Source organism: Spodoptera frugiperda, chromosome 23 (assembly GCF_023101765.2).
Source record: "Spodoptera frugiperda isolate SF20-4 chromosome 23, AGI-APGP_CSIRO_Sfru_2.0, whole genome shotgun sequence".
Classification (NCBI taxonomy): domain Eukaryota; kingdom Metazoa; phylum Arthropoda; class Insecta; order Lepidoptera; family Noctuidae; genus Spodoptera; species Spodoptera frugiperda.
Genome location: NC_064234.1, coordinates 4,358,852 through 4,371,934, shown reverse-complemented (window position 1 = coordinate 4,371,934; position 13,083 = coordinate 4,358,852). Strand labels below are relative to the sequence as shown.

At 38.5% G+C, this 13,083-nt stretch overlaps 1 protein-coding gene across 20 annotated transcripts in view; it reads left to right on the top strand.

The window, feature by feature from the left end:
• Positions 1-13,083, top strand: part of LOC118266969 (CAP-Gly domain-containing linker protein 1) — a 46,495-nt gene that overhangs the window by 26,874 nt on the left and 6,538 nt on the right. For 11 of the 20 annotated variants that reach the window (XM_035580649.2, XM_035580648.2, XM_035580653.2 and 8 more), the window contains 7 exons: positions 707-796; positions 1,441-1,593; positions 1,678-1,911; positions 1,991-2,180; positions 2,260-2,479; positions 4,742-4,798; positions 11,932-12,072. In XM_035580649.2, the coding sequence (XP_035436542.2) occupies positions 707-796; positions 1,441-1,593; positions 1,678-1,911; positions 1,991-2,180; positions 2,260-2,479; positions 4,742-4,798; positions 11,932-12,072 (1,085 nt within the window). The remainder of the gene's footprint in view (positions 1-706; positions 797-1,440; positions 1,594-1,677; positions 1,912-1,990; positions 2,181-2,259; positions 2,480-4,741; positions 4,799-11,931; positions 12,073-13,083) is intronic. The other 9 variants (XM_050702967.1, XM_050702966.1, XM_035580658.2 and 6 more) reach the window with 4 other exon arrangements.

Genomic DNA, 13,083 nt, shown 5'->3' with positions numbered 1-13,083 from the left:
GCTAGCGCCATGTGCACGTCGGGGACGTATTAACAATATCGGTTTCCGCGTTGAAATGCTTCGCGTTTCAATCGCATTGCATCGATCGTTTGCGTGTCAACAAGTAGAGGCGCTCGCCTACGATCAATTAGTGACATTGTTTTACAATCGATTCATAATTCCTATCTTTTGTTTAGCTTTTTTACCTTAACAAAGTCTCACACTTAGTAGACAAAGACACAACATTAATTACATAACGAGGAATTGAACTGAGGATAAGCTAACTAATAACACTGGTGACTTAGAAAACGAAACAAGTTTTAATTTTATAATGAGTAGCAGATGTATTTTATCTGTATCGTGGGTATTTGTTTGGTACTGGCACGATATATAAATCTACTAAACTATAATTCGTCCACGGACAGACTTCCGTTAATCTTAACAAAAACAAGGAAGTCGTGATCAAGAAAAGTTCGATTTTTACTCTACTAAAATATTTAGTTAACTAAAAGCATTTAAGGAAAGTAACAGCAGCCTAATGAGTTTAATAAACCGCATCTTGTGTACTCAGATGTGCATGTAGACCATTTCTCGCATATTACGTAGACGTCAAAATTGTCATAATGAGAGGAAATGTTACGAAACGTAGTGAAACGTGTAAAGTAGGAGCACTTGTGTATTAGTTAGAGGCTAATGTGTATGTGTGTGTCGCTTGTGTGTATCGCAGCTAGCAGCACGTTCAGTGTCACCTCGATGGACGCGCTGTGGGAGAAGCACCCGCGCCGCCTCAGCGAGGCTGGCCTCCGGAGGTCGTCAGGTAACTAGCACGGTATCTCTTACCAACATTATTGCTCCACGACAATACGTGACGTTCCCATGCCTATCACACAATTTATCTACCTTACAATTCGTGCACAAACGAATACGTCACACCTCACTATTGTCGTGGAACTAATTTTGGTTCCGTACTTTAAGTTTCACTTAGACACAACCCATGCACCATAGAACGCACCCATCACTGCTCTCTAGATGTTTCAATATGTTGATTCTGTGTGCTTGTCGTGGTGTTTGCGCAGATACCTGCATATACGATGGTTGAAAGCATGAGCTTTTGTTTCTTGGATTTCTATTGCAGCGCGTAGTGGATGTCTCTAAGTCAACTGCAGTTTGTTTAGAGAACGGAACGAAAGTCCGTAACGTTGATGTGAGATATGCAAACGAGCATGCGACCCACCCCGGTGGCCATGCACTTGCATACAACGGTATATTCAGTTCATAAATGCACGATACGTGTGTTTGGAATAGTGACGAGCCTATGCATATTCAAACGGCGATAAACTTACTTCGAGTCCTCGTCACACATTATCTATTTTAGCGATGAAGATGAACAATTATCGGATTTTGTTTTCAGGAATAATGTGTTTTAATGCGTCTTTGTTAATATTCTATTTATTATTCCAGATCATAGTGTTATATTAACAGAAGATACTGACAGCTTTATAATTGGCGAACGAGTTTGGGTGGGTGGCACCAAGCCCGGTCAGATCGCTTATATCGGTGAAACACAGTTCGCACCCGGCGACTGGGCTGGCATAGTGCTTGACGAACCTATTGGTATGTTGAATGATTCTTACATGTTAGTATAAACACTAGATGCTTTTTATGAATGTTATTCTAACAAGTGTTTGCTATTTGCAGGTAAAAACGACGGCTCTGTAGCTGGGGTCCGATATTTCCAGTGTCCCGAAAAACGAGGTGTATTTTCTCGACTAACTCGCTTGACCCGCATCCCCCTTGTGACACATGCTCCCCACGATGCGTCCCCGATCTCAGATGCGGGCAGCGTCTTCGAACGCCCTCCATCAGGCACCAGGCAAAGACGCGCACTTTCACCAAACGGTAGCATACGCAGCATCGTTAGCAGCAAGATGAGTGAGTAACTAGCCAAATATTTATGTCATAAAGATGTCGCAGCTAGGCCCAACTAAACAATCCCCTTTTTCTTCCATAGATGCATCAATTTCCACAACCACTAACGGAGAAGTCCGCGTCGGAGACCGCGTTATTGTATCTAGCAGTCGCGGCAGTAAAGCGGGTACACTGCGTTATGTTGGTGTTACCGATTTTGCCACTGGTGTCTGGGCGGGTGTAGAACTCGACGATCCTCTTGGAAAGAATGATGGCTCAGTAGATGGAAAAAGGTACAGACTATAACAATAAGGAAATTGTGCTAAAAACAGAAGGTTCCATTTTTTATACCGATTTCGATTCCTTTTTCAGATATTTCGAGTGCTCTCCCCGTTTTGGCTTGTTCGCACCCATCTCGAAAGTGTCACGGTCGCCATCAAACCGTAAGCCAGGCGCCTGCGCCATACACAGCAACGGGCGCGCGACACCACTGCGGCGCTCCAACTCGCGGGAGTCGTTGACGTCTCTGGGCACGTCTATCGCGTCTTCCCGTGTGGGGGTGAGGCTCGGGGTGACGTCGCTGGGCGCTCAGGTAGGCTAGCCCCGCGCGCGATCGGCTGAGCCTCGCTCACCGCGCTCTCCGCCGCTCCCGGCTCGCACGAGACCACACCGTAGTGCGCCAAGCTTGCTCGACAAGACTTTGCTCGTCAAGCATGTCGAAAACGATCGCTGCGCCATCATCGCTTTGCCGAAGCCGCGAGTCTATTACGATATAGTATTTCGATCGAACGATAAAAGTAAGGAGCTAAACCCTCGACGTTGGGCAAGTGAGACACTGCCAAAGTCTTGGAGATGCTCAGAGAGCGTGCTCAGCTTCGACAGTCGGTCGGAGCGGTCACGGCGCAGCGAGTCGAGCGGCAGCAGCGCCAGCGGATCAGTAGCGCGGAGCGTGCGAGGCGGGGGCGGCGAGGTGGTGCGGTGGGGGGGCCGGCCGGCCGCCGTGACTCGGGCCAGCCGCGGGGTCGCCTCAGCTACAAGTGCCGAAATATTCGTCGAGATGCCGCCGCCGCGCACTCACTTCTCAGGCTTTGGGAAAAGCTACCATTTCTCTTGTGTGTCACCCTTTCAGTTCACGTACCCCTATGTTGTTTACATTTGAATTTTATGTAACCGAGTTCAGATGCCATTAACTGACACAATATCGAGTCCTGGCTTGTCAATTTTATTGGTGGCTTCTTTTAGTTGTGATATTTTGGTGTTGGGCGAGAAAATTATAAACATAAACCAAAACATGCACACTATGCGGCACCACTACGCCGAGGGCATACCTTCGTAGTGAATTGCATGACATGCAATGTGTTAATTAATTGTATACATTGCACTGAGTAGCCGGCAGCTGTCGACGTCACGAAAATGACGAGTGTTTACGGTTAATTGAAAGTACAATTTGCCATTGATACAGTACCGCAGCATACTGCCTCTACAGGTACTTGTAAACAATAACGTGAACGTGAGATGACACGCAATAGTGATGGTAACTATTCATATAGAAATTGCTTATTTTTGCATGACAATTGGTTTGAGTTTATTTATGGTCTGTAGCTGGCACTCCTTGGTTTGGCCCGTGTGTTTAATTTATTTTTGTGACTTATTTTGTTTTTATTATGTTTTCGATTCACTAATTTTGCTTAATTTCACGTTATTTTTATTTGATCAAGTATATGATTTTACTTTAAAGCTTATTAGCGAATTGGAAACACATTTATACGTAGTGACTCATCTCATTCGGCTTCTAGTATGCCCATATTTAGTTTCATATAGTTTCAAAAGACTGGAATAGTCATATCGTACTGTCTAAAAATATTGTTTCTGTGATATTATTTCTAAGACTCCTTTTTGGACGCTTTATGGTCAACATGTGTTATGTGAATTAACAATTGTTTTGCAAATGGTCTCATTAACCCACATTAAAATTGGTGCCTTTTGTTTTGGAAAGGCTTGGAGGCTGACGCGGGCTTCATTGCTCGAAGCCCCTTTTAAAGACTTATGTATCCAAAGAATCCTTATATGTATTAAGTGCATTGTGCATTTATCTATTCCTAGTAAATGGTACGCCTAGTACTTATTAGAAAGTTACATTATGGACCTACTAATCTTGAATATTTCGAAAAATATATACTTAGTGGAATATTTATATCATTTAAAATAATGTCCATATACATAGTATAAATATTTTATACAGCACCTTCATTAGTAGTTTTTCGATCCACTCCATTAGTTTTAGTGCTTTTTATAATTTGCTAGCACGGCAGTCGGTGTGTGTGACACGCCGTCTGCCGTGTCCTGTTGTCACTATATGGTGTATCTGACACAAACTTATTCAACATATCAAAGCTATGTACTAAACAATGTGTACACTTCGTACTGATCATGTGTTTTGGAGAAAAGCGGTGACGCTATTTGATGAAACTGACAGATCGTATGAAGTGAGCAGTTGAGGACCACATTGGGCTATCGCTTCCAGGCACAAGTGACAATCATTTGTGTGTAGTAATGATAGAGCAGTGTGGTGTTCACCTGAGCATGTATCAGTACTGAAGGTCTAGTACGAGTTTGTTTTACAATAACGCCATCGAAACGTTACTGCGTTTAGCCCACTGATTAGTTGGTTCAATAGAGCAGGCCAATCAGAGCGCCAAACTCATGCGTGTTAAACGTAGAACAAACTCGTACTAGGCCTTTTGATGTAGCTAGGTTAAGATACACCATGCAGTGTGAGTTGAGTGCGTTAACGCGTGTTGTTTTCCCTCATGTTTGTTGCGCATTCGCACTGTCACTAACGGCACGGCGGCAGCGTGTTGGTGGTCCGCGAGCTTCCTCCACCCCGGTATCCGCGAAGAACGCCCTGCAGGTACAGTACCCCACCATCGCCGCGCGGTAGGCTGGTTACGCGCGCTATACGTGTGCTAAACGTCAAAACCAACATTCATAAACAAAGGACACCGTCTAAGGCCGGTTGTACACGTTCGGTTTCCGAATTAGGTTTCCAGATTCGGAAACTGGTTAGTACAAAATATTCAGCAAGGCACACATCATTGTTATTTTACCTTTTTGATAAAATAAGAATAATGTGCGTTTTGATCGGAAACCGAACATGTGTAACTGGCCTTACAACCGTCCTTATTAATGTTCTGAAGTTCAGTACATGTGTGGCGCTAGTGTGTTCCAACTGCGCCGCCGGCGACTCGGGGCTTCCTTTGTTTTGACCGTTCAAAATATTGAGCAGCTTAATCTAAGATTGTTTCTTTAATGCTAATGAAACGACAACGAATGTACGTAATTGTAATTTATTTTGTTTTTTGATATTGTTTTGTATACTTACAAACTAAACTGTTAACAATTAATAATGTTAGTATCCCGAACCGTCCTGTCGCCCTCTGGGCCGCTGTACATATGTATAAGAGACAATATTTGTCAATTACAACGCACTTCTAAGTACAAAACACATTTAATTTTATAATGATCATGTTCCAACAATACACCAACACATAGTTTACACATCTAAGATAGCAATCAGAATATCAATCTCTTTCATAATAGCAGAGCTGTGATACTTTCGGTTTTTTTTTTATTAGATATTTATTTGGAAAAAGAAATCATGAAAATATTGTTTCATTATTATGTTTTAGATGCATTTTATTAGCGATATTGTTTTAGTTTTTAATACAAACCAGTGCCTGTAAGTAATGATGATATTCATAACACAAAGACTCATGGACACGAGCATTCCATTGCTACTAAGATAAGATTTCTCTTTTAATATATTGTTGTTATAACTTTAGTAATTAAATTAACTACTACTAGAATAACATTTTAGATTATAATTTATACATGTAATACCTTATAAAAACGTAATTTTGTGAGATCGAATAGTGATTAATAATAAAAGTTAATTTTAATAAAATGTACTACTTTCTCTGCGTATTATTGTCCTACCCTCGATATCCTTCGTTCTGTGGTGATAATAAATAATAAAGATTGACTAAACTGTTGTTTTATTGCATCTGTGACGCTGTACAATGGCTTGTGTGAGCATGTGCGAGGTGTTTGGTTTGCGACGAATGTGAAACAACTTGTAACTTTCGTGTTGTCTACTCGTCTAAACTGTCTCGAGTTTGCCCTTGACTGAGTAATTGCGTAGTAATTTGATATTCACAGCCGATACGTGATTACCATAGCTCCCGACATAACAGAGTCGGGTTGCGGGTCCATAGCTCGTAAATTATTCGGTTTGATGGCTTATTTTTACTCCGTTTATTTATTGTTACACGCCTACAATCATAAAAGTGAAACCAAAACGTTTTATTGCGTCTAAAATGGCGTGAGTAATAAAATAAAAGTGCTTTGTTTTCATATCGGTCTGATTGTTAATATATTTCACAGTATTTATGTATAAGTATACAGATATTAAGTAGTATACCGCGACATGTATCCTAGAAATTCGTGTTAAATATAGTTAGTTATCTTGATTATAATAAAAACGTTTACTATATACTCGTTAATTTTCTCGGAATACATTTATAACCGTCGAAGTTATGTTATCTTGAGATTGCGAGGCACTTAAATAAATCATGTTTAACATATCCAATTGGACGAGTCTTTTTCTATAAAAAACATACATTAAAGATCGTTTTTGAGGGGGAAAACTGTCCAATGACTTCTCCCGTCTTGGGCGAGGCGACAGGGAGTCTCAGAGACTCTTTCCGACTAAAATCTACCCCATTCCTACTCCTAGTTTTCGAGCCGGATCTGTGCCGGAGCCCCGGTAAACCCGCTAAGAAGTCCGCAGCTCCAGATATTAGAAAGATCCTTGCTAACGTTACCGTTAATAAAAATATGTAAATTATTTCTTTCATTAATATTCGAGGAAGTGGAAATGTGTTGATAAAACCTTCGCGGAGAGCTCGAATAAAGCAAGTTGTTTCATGTTGACTAGCGATACGATACGCATGAATGGAGGTGTGGTTATTAGAATATCTTTGTATGTAAATATTGGTGCCGGTGCGGGTATTCTTTATGTAAAACTTGTTGGTATTTATCTGATCGTTGACGCATGTTCTACAAGGCTGGAGATGTGGATCTCCTACACTTGTGCATAGATTTTCACTTGGCTAATGGGTTTTAGTAATTAGCTCAAAAATATCCTGCCCTATACTAGAATTTTCTGCTGTGTCGTGGGTGCGTTTATAAACACTTGTATTTTGAACTTGTTCACTTGAAGTAGGTACTTGTCTACTTTTGGAAGTACATAATTGTCATTAATTTATATTATGTAGATCAGTAGATATGCTATGTTCAAGCTGGTGTTAGACGTCGTAGCTAGGCGTTTTCAGTATAATGTAGTTTCAGCAAGCAATTGCATCTCACGTCCCATTCAATTTAGAGATTTTAAAACTGTTGCAGTTTTCTTTCTAGTCAACAGATTAATATCTAATATTCTTCTATGACTTAAGCTGATTAGCTCAATCATATTTTCTGTTAATTATTTTTGGAATCACTTCAATATTCCATTTGGCTGACCTCTAGATATACCGTTAATCTCCTTTTAGAATATTAAATAAGTGATGTGAATAAATATCGAATAGATATTAATGGAAAGGCACGTTTTATATGAGCTAGCGTGGGCAGCTACATGTATCGAAGTTTATAGGTACCTACATGATTGTAGATAGGCAGCCTCTCCTACATTCCTGTAAATCTTATTAATATTATATGCTAGAAGCATCTCATCTCATGTCAGATCCTCATAACATAACAAATGTCTCTCTAGGGACCACTAGCCTTCGTATTAAGGTCACCTGTGCCCTGACTACCTAATTCCATGGTCCACCGACAGTATATGCACCTACTGGGCTACTATTAGCTAGAAGCTTAATGCTATGTCACCTAATAAATATTCTGGGCTAGATATACCGTCATAGCTAATTACACAGCCGAGTTTAAGTCTTGTACCAGTCCTTAGTAGGTAACCGTATGCATATTCATTTAGCTGAATCAACATAGGAATGCTAAATTAACGAAACCCATACTTTAGCTACGTCGGTCCCGCATATTACCACCCATATAAGGAGATGGTATCTTTTCGAGTGAACAGCTCTTATTCGTAAATTGCGGAGTCGTTTCCAGACGGTCCCTGCCGTTGGAACATTTCCGCAATCGATAACTCCGTTTTCTCTCATGCGGGTGGTCCTTTCCTCAGTCCTTACACTCAGTAGGTTGAGTGCGCATTTTAGTTTACTGAGACTTGTCTACGAGGATGGTAATCTCCTAATTCTCCTCTCCTCTTTTATGATTCTTTGAAGTATTAGGTAACCAGTTTGTACAACTTAAAGTTGAGTGTCATTTGGACATAATCACACGAAAAGGTTTCTTTTTGCTTATCAAAACAATCTCTACAGCTACTGGTTCACGATTTAAATATCGTCTCAAATATTTTTAACACTAGCAACATTTTTAAACTTGACAAAATAATAATTAGCATATTTATGATCAACATCTACTGTTGTTTCCAAGAAATTATGCAAAGAACGCCTCCTACACGAAGAAATATCGTAAATACTAATTTAGCAAATGATAGTCGCGTAAATGGCGGTTATTAATACATTTAGACGAAGAGTGGACATGGCATGACTAGGTACTAGGTACTGGCTGCCTACGTGGTTAGGTCATGCAACATGCCAGATTACCGTCACCCACAACCTCTGGAGAATACCTAACACCTCGCAGACCTTGAGAAGGGACTGACGCAACACTACAATGTACACAGTTCTAGAATAAATGGATATTATACAAAAATAGATTTCACACGCTTACGTAACAGATATTCTAAAGGTTATAACGTTGGAGGTTTGCTTAAAAAGAAGTGAATAGAGGAAAGTTAATGGCGATTAATTTTCGCACGATTTTACAACATGAATTGGCACTTATAGCTAGTCATAACATCTTTATACCGACTGTCAATTCTGATGCATTAAATCAGTGCAGATCTGTATCATAATTATATTAATCTAGCTCTGCGTTGAGAAATATTATTATTAATAAAATTTATTAAAATCCGTTCTTAGGCATCCCGCACTTAAAGGACAAAATTTCATCCCCTATTTTATCCCCTTGGGGGGAGAATTGATCAACATCTTTTCTTAGCAGGCATAGGCGGATGCGCCTATATTATAACATGCTTGCATGCCAAATTTTAGCCCGATGTGTGTGTTGATAGATCACTATGTCAGTCAGCCTGTCACCTTTAAGATAAAAAATATGTATTTAGATAAAGGGCTATGGGGCATTCTCCGAACCAATCTCTCATAACTACAATTTTGAGTGACTTCTGCTACAGTGATTTACAATAGTAGAAGGCATTTTGCCTGTACACAATACATAATAATATCCTTTACCCCCTTACAGAACATATTTATGTATCTGCGGGTAGACTAATGGAGACTGTCTTGATTGCGGAGTGCGGGTGAATGCGTACATACGAGTACAAGACAGAATAAAGAGTCCCATTTCTCAGATTTATGTCCTCTAAACGCGTTCCTTGACTCTGATATTCCGTTCAGTTGCTAAGTCGTTGTCAATATTAAATCCCATCCATTGAAAATGTTTACGTAGCAAGCATAACTACTATTTTCATGAATATAGCCTTTGAAATAAGATATTATACAGTTGGTTAGATACTATCAATTCACTATGTTATTGTCAAACTCGGGGCCTAAATATTGACAAAATTTTCTTCGCATGAATACAATACAATAGTAGGCTGTATATACGCTGGGTACGTTATTCATGTGGTAATTAGCCGCGGTGTGGTCAAGGCTACCTAGCTTTGTTCACAAATAATACAATTTCTACGAAAAGGATAGAATAACAACTTTATAAGTACCTACCTACACACCTATCGATAGCTAAATGACCCGTATAATAAAAACAATCAGAAATAAGTGCAAATTATTGTTTTGTTTTTTAAGATAAACGCGATAATTTTAACTTATCTCTATTAGTAATATGTGGGAGAGTCTGATTACGTAGTGCGTTAATATTATTAATGTTTTGATTTATGTAGGCACTTAATTTAGGTAGGATAATATCATTAATTGAGCCACTTACGCTGTACTTGATTAGTTTAATCTCATCATGAGTAAGCAATTAAGCTGCGCTCTTAATAGACAACCTACAGAGTTAAGCTTGTAAAATGATATTTATATTACATTCACCTGAAAAAAAATTATAGTAACTATTTAGATATGTAAACCATTAATTTTCTTTTAAATCAGGTTTACTTACCCAATTGATTTAATTTAAAATAATTGAAACTAGTAAGTAAAAAAAATAAAACATAATAGCTCCCTCCAACGCACCCCTAAAAAAATTAAAACATTGCAAATTGAAATAAAAATTCCTCGCGATTTTTAAAGATCGGTAACTTTTCTAATATAATTTAATATGATTTCGAATTTCCCAACTCGGAAATGCAATTGTAACGATACGAACAGTAAACGGAGGTAGGTACAAATTGGAGCGGAAAATTAGATACTGCACCCCGTAGGCATTGTCTGCGCAGGGGGTCCGGACCCTCCCTTTCCCTCTCAACTCTTGACAATGTAATAACAACAAGAACCATGTACACTAAACAGCAAGTCAAGATACTCCAATCTGTCAAATGGTTTTATTAGATTTTTAACTCTATTGTCTTGATATAAGGGTTGAAAATCGAATAAAGAAATTGATAGATAGTAGTATAATGAGCTGCTGTTCATTGTACATTACATACGTATAGCCTGCTGAAGTACTTTATTGATTTAAATGTCCTGCCTCCTGAACTTGAGATGTAAAATTGAAATGTATGACTTTGGACTGCGATGAAATTAAGTAATAGTAGATGCCTAGATGGCGCTTTAAGGTGTTCAGGGGTGAAAATAGAAAACTATTAAAGTGTCTTTTTATGTCATTAACTGCCGTATTGGGAGACATTTAATGATTACTTAATCTAGATTAAGTTAAAACAAATGCTAAATTTCAAACAGGTAAGCTAAAGGTTAATTTAATATAACAGATATTATATAGGTACGTAGTATTTTCTCAACTTCTGTCTGATCCGAAAATTATCTATTTACTAGTTAATTTTTACTGCCGCACGCAGTCATTTGATGGTTTTCGATACAAAATCGTTACTGAGTAAAAAATATGCTGAGTGCGGCAGTTAGTCAAATAATTCTGTTTGAAGCTGATAACTACGTATGCATATTATTTTTATTATTTAATGTCCTTTAAATTGCGTAAAGTTTTTAAGGAAAACAGCACAAATACTTGTGATCTCTGTGTGTTTCTCAGTGACTTTACCAAATTTATTTATTTAAATTTATCGTAACAAATAACAATGTTTGAGGAAAGACTACCAATACCTACTTGTTTAAATAATATAGTTATAAATATAGGTATTAGGTACTAAATTAATTATTATCAGCTGTTTATTTTCAGCCTTACCTACCTACTACAATGATGATGTTATAAGAAAAATCCTGCGGTTTTGTCATCGAAAACAACAACAGCCACAATGCAAGTCAACGCCAGAAATGCTCCATGAAGTCATAATCCAGTATTCTGATGACTACTATACATTATTTCATCTGTTTGTGAAATACCTTATATGTAAACAATTTGTAATAAGTACCTTTTGTTAAGCGATGTAAGGTTTAATTTTAGTTTTTCAGTTTATTTAGGCTAGTATTGTGGAACATGATCTTTTATAGGCAGTTTAGTATTATGAAACTGTAGGATTATAATACAATTAATTATGTTTTACGACTATCTCACGTAACTGTTTGTTTAACACGACTATGAGCCCCTAACGTGGCTTGAAACTAATCGAGTTAACTTGTCAAATAGTTACGTGCGTAAGCTGTGAAGCATAATTAATTCAATAGATATATATTATAAGTTATAATGGAATAATTATAATACTTATATGTTATTTTATGGTAACAGGAACTTCTTCGAGAAAAGCAGCAACACCTGGAGAGATTGATGAGGGAACGGGAGTTGGAACGCGCGGAGATGGCCAAGATATCACTGCAAGCCAATCGCGCCGAGACCGCACTCACACAGCTCAAGAAAGAGGCTACACAGGTAGGAACCTCCTTGAACTCTTTTTATTATTGTAATAATTCATCTTCTGAGAACGAAATTGGGTATTGTGATTTTAGTTGAGAATAGAGTGGGGTCGAAGGATGTCCTTAATTTTGAACAAGTGTAGGAGAGCCATGCTTCGGTGCGAATAGGCCGGCTCGACCGGAGTGATACCACGGCCTCACAGAAAACCGACGTGAAACAACACTTGCGTTGTGTTCCGATGTGTGAGTGAGTTTACCGGAGGCCCATTTAATTACTCCTCTTCACAATTATCGATTCCCCAACAAACCTTCAATTTCTAACTCCCAAAAGGCTGGCAACGCACTTGCTTACCATCGGTTGATTCGTCTGTCGTTTAACGACAAATATCATAAAGAAAAAATTGGATGAATTTACAAAATTACAATTAGGTATATGTCCATGGCCCTATACTTTTTGCCATTCGTACAAACAAACACGAAAATATCTATAAAAGTACCCAAACTAGGTTTATGTTAGTTTTATACTTCTCTCATAAAACAAATAAGACCATAAAACCCTGAGATAATTGAGTTATTACTTGGAAAATTATATACCAGGCGTAGTGAACGTAGTTATTTACCTTTAAAATTGTCCAATCATAATTACTTGTAAATAGGTAACCAAGTAGCTTAGCTATGGAAAAAATCTTTAACACGAACGCGAAAAATATGCATAGTAAGTACTAAGTACCTAATTACTCGGTCAGCTGTTTATCCGTCATAGCTATACTTTAACGTGGTGTTATTTCCACTTTAAGTCATCTTAGGAAAAAAATTGTTACGTTGACGCATTTTTTGCGTTAATCAATTGAATATGTCACTTCTTGCAAGGAGATCAAGCTCGATCGAGAAGAGGAGGCTTGAGCATTAATCACGGATATTCCCAATTAAATTACTTTGGTCAATTATGAGACAGCACTCCACTATCTCAATTTACATAGGAGTGCTTCTAGGAATTCTTCTTGTTTGTAAGAATAGGTCAGTGACA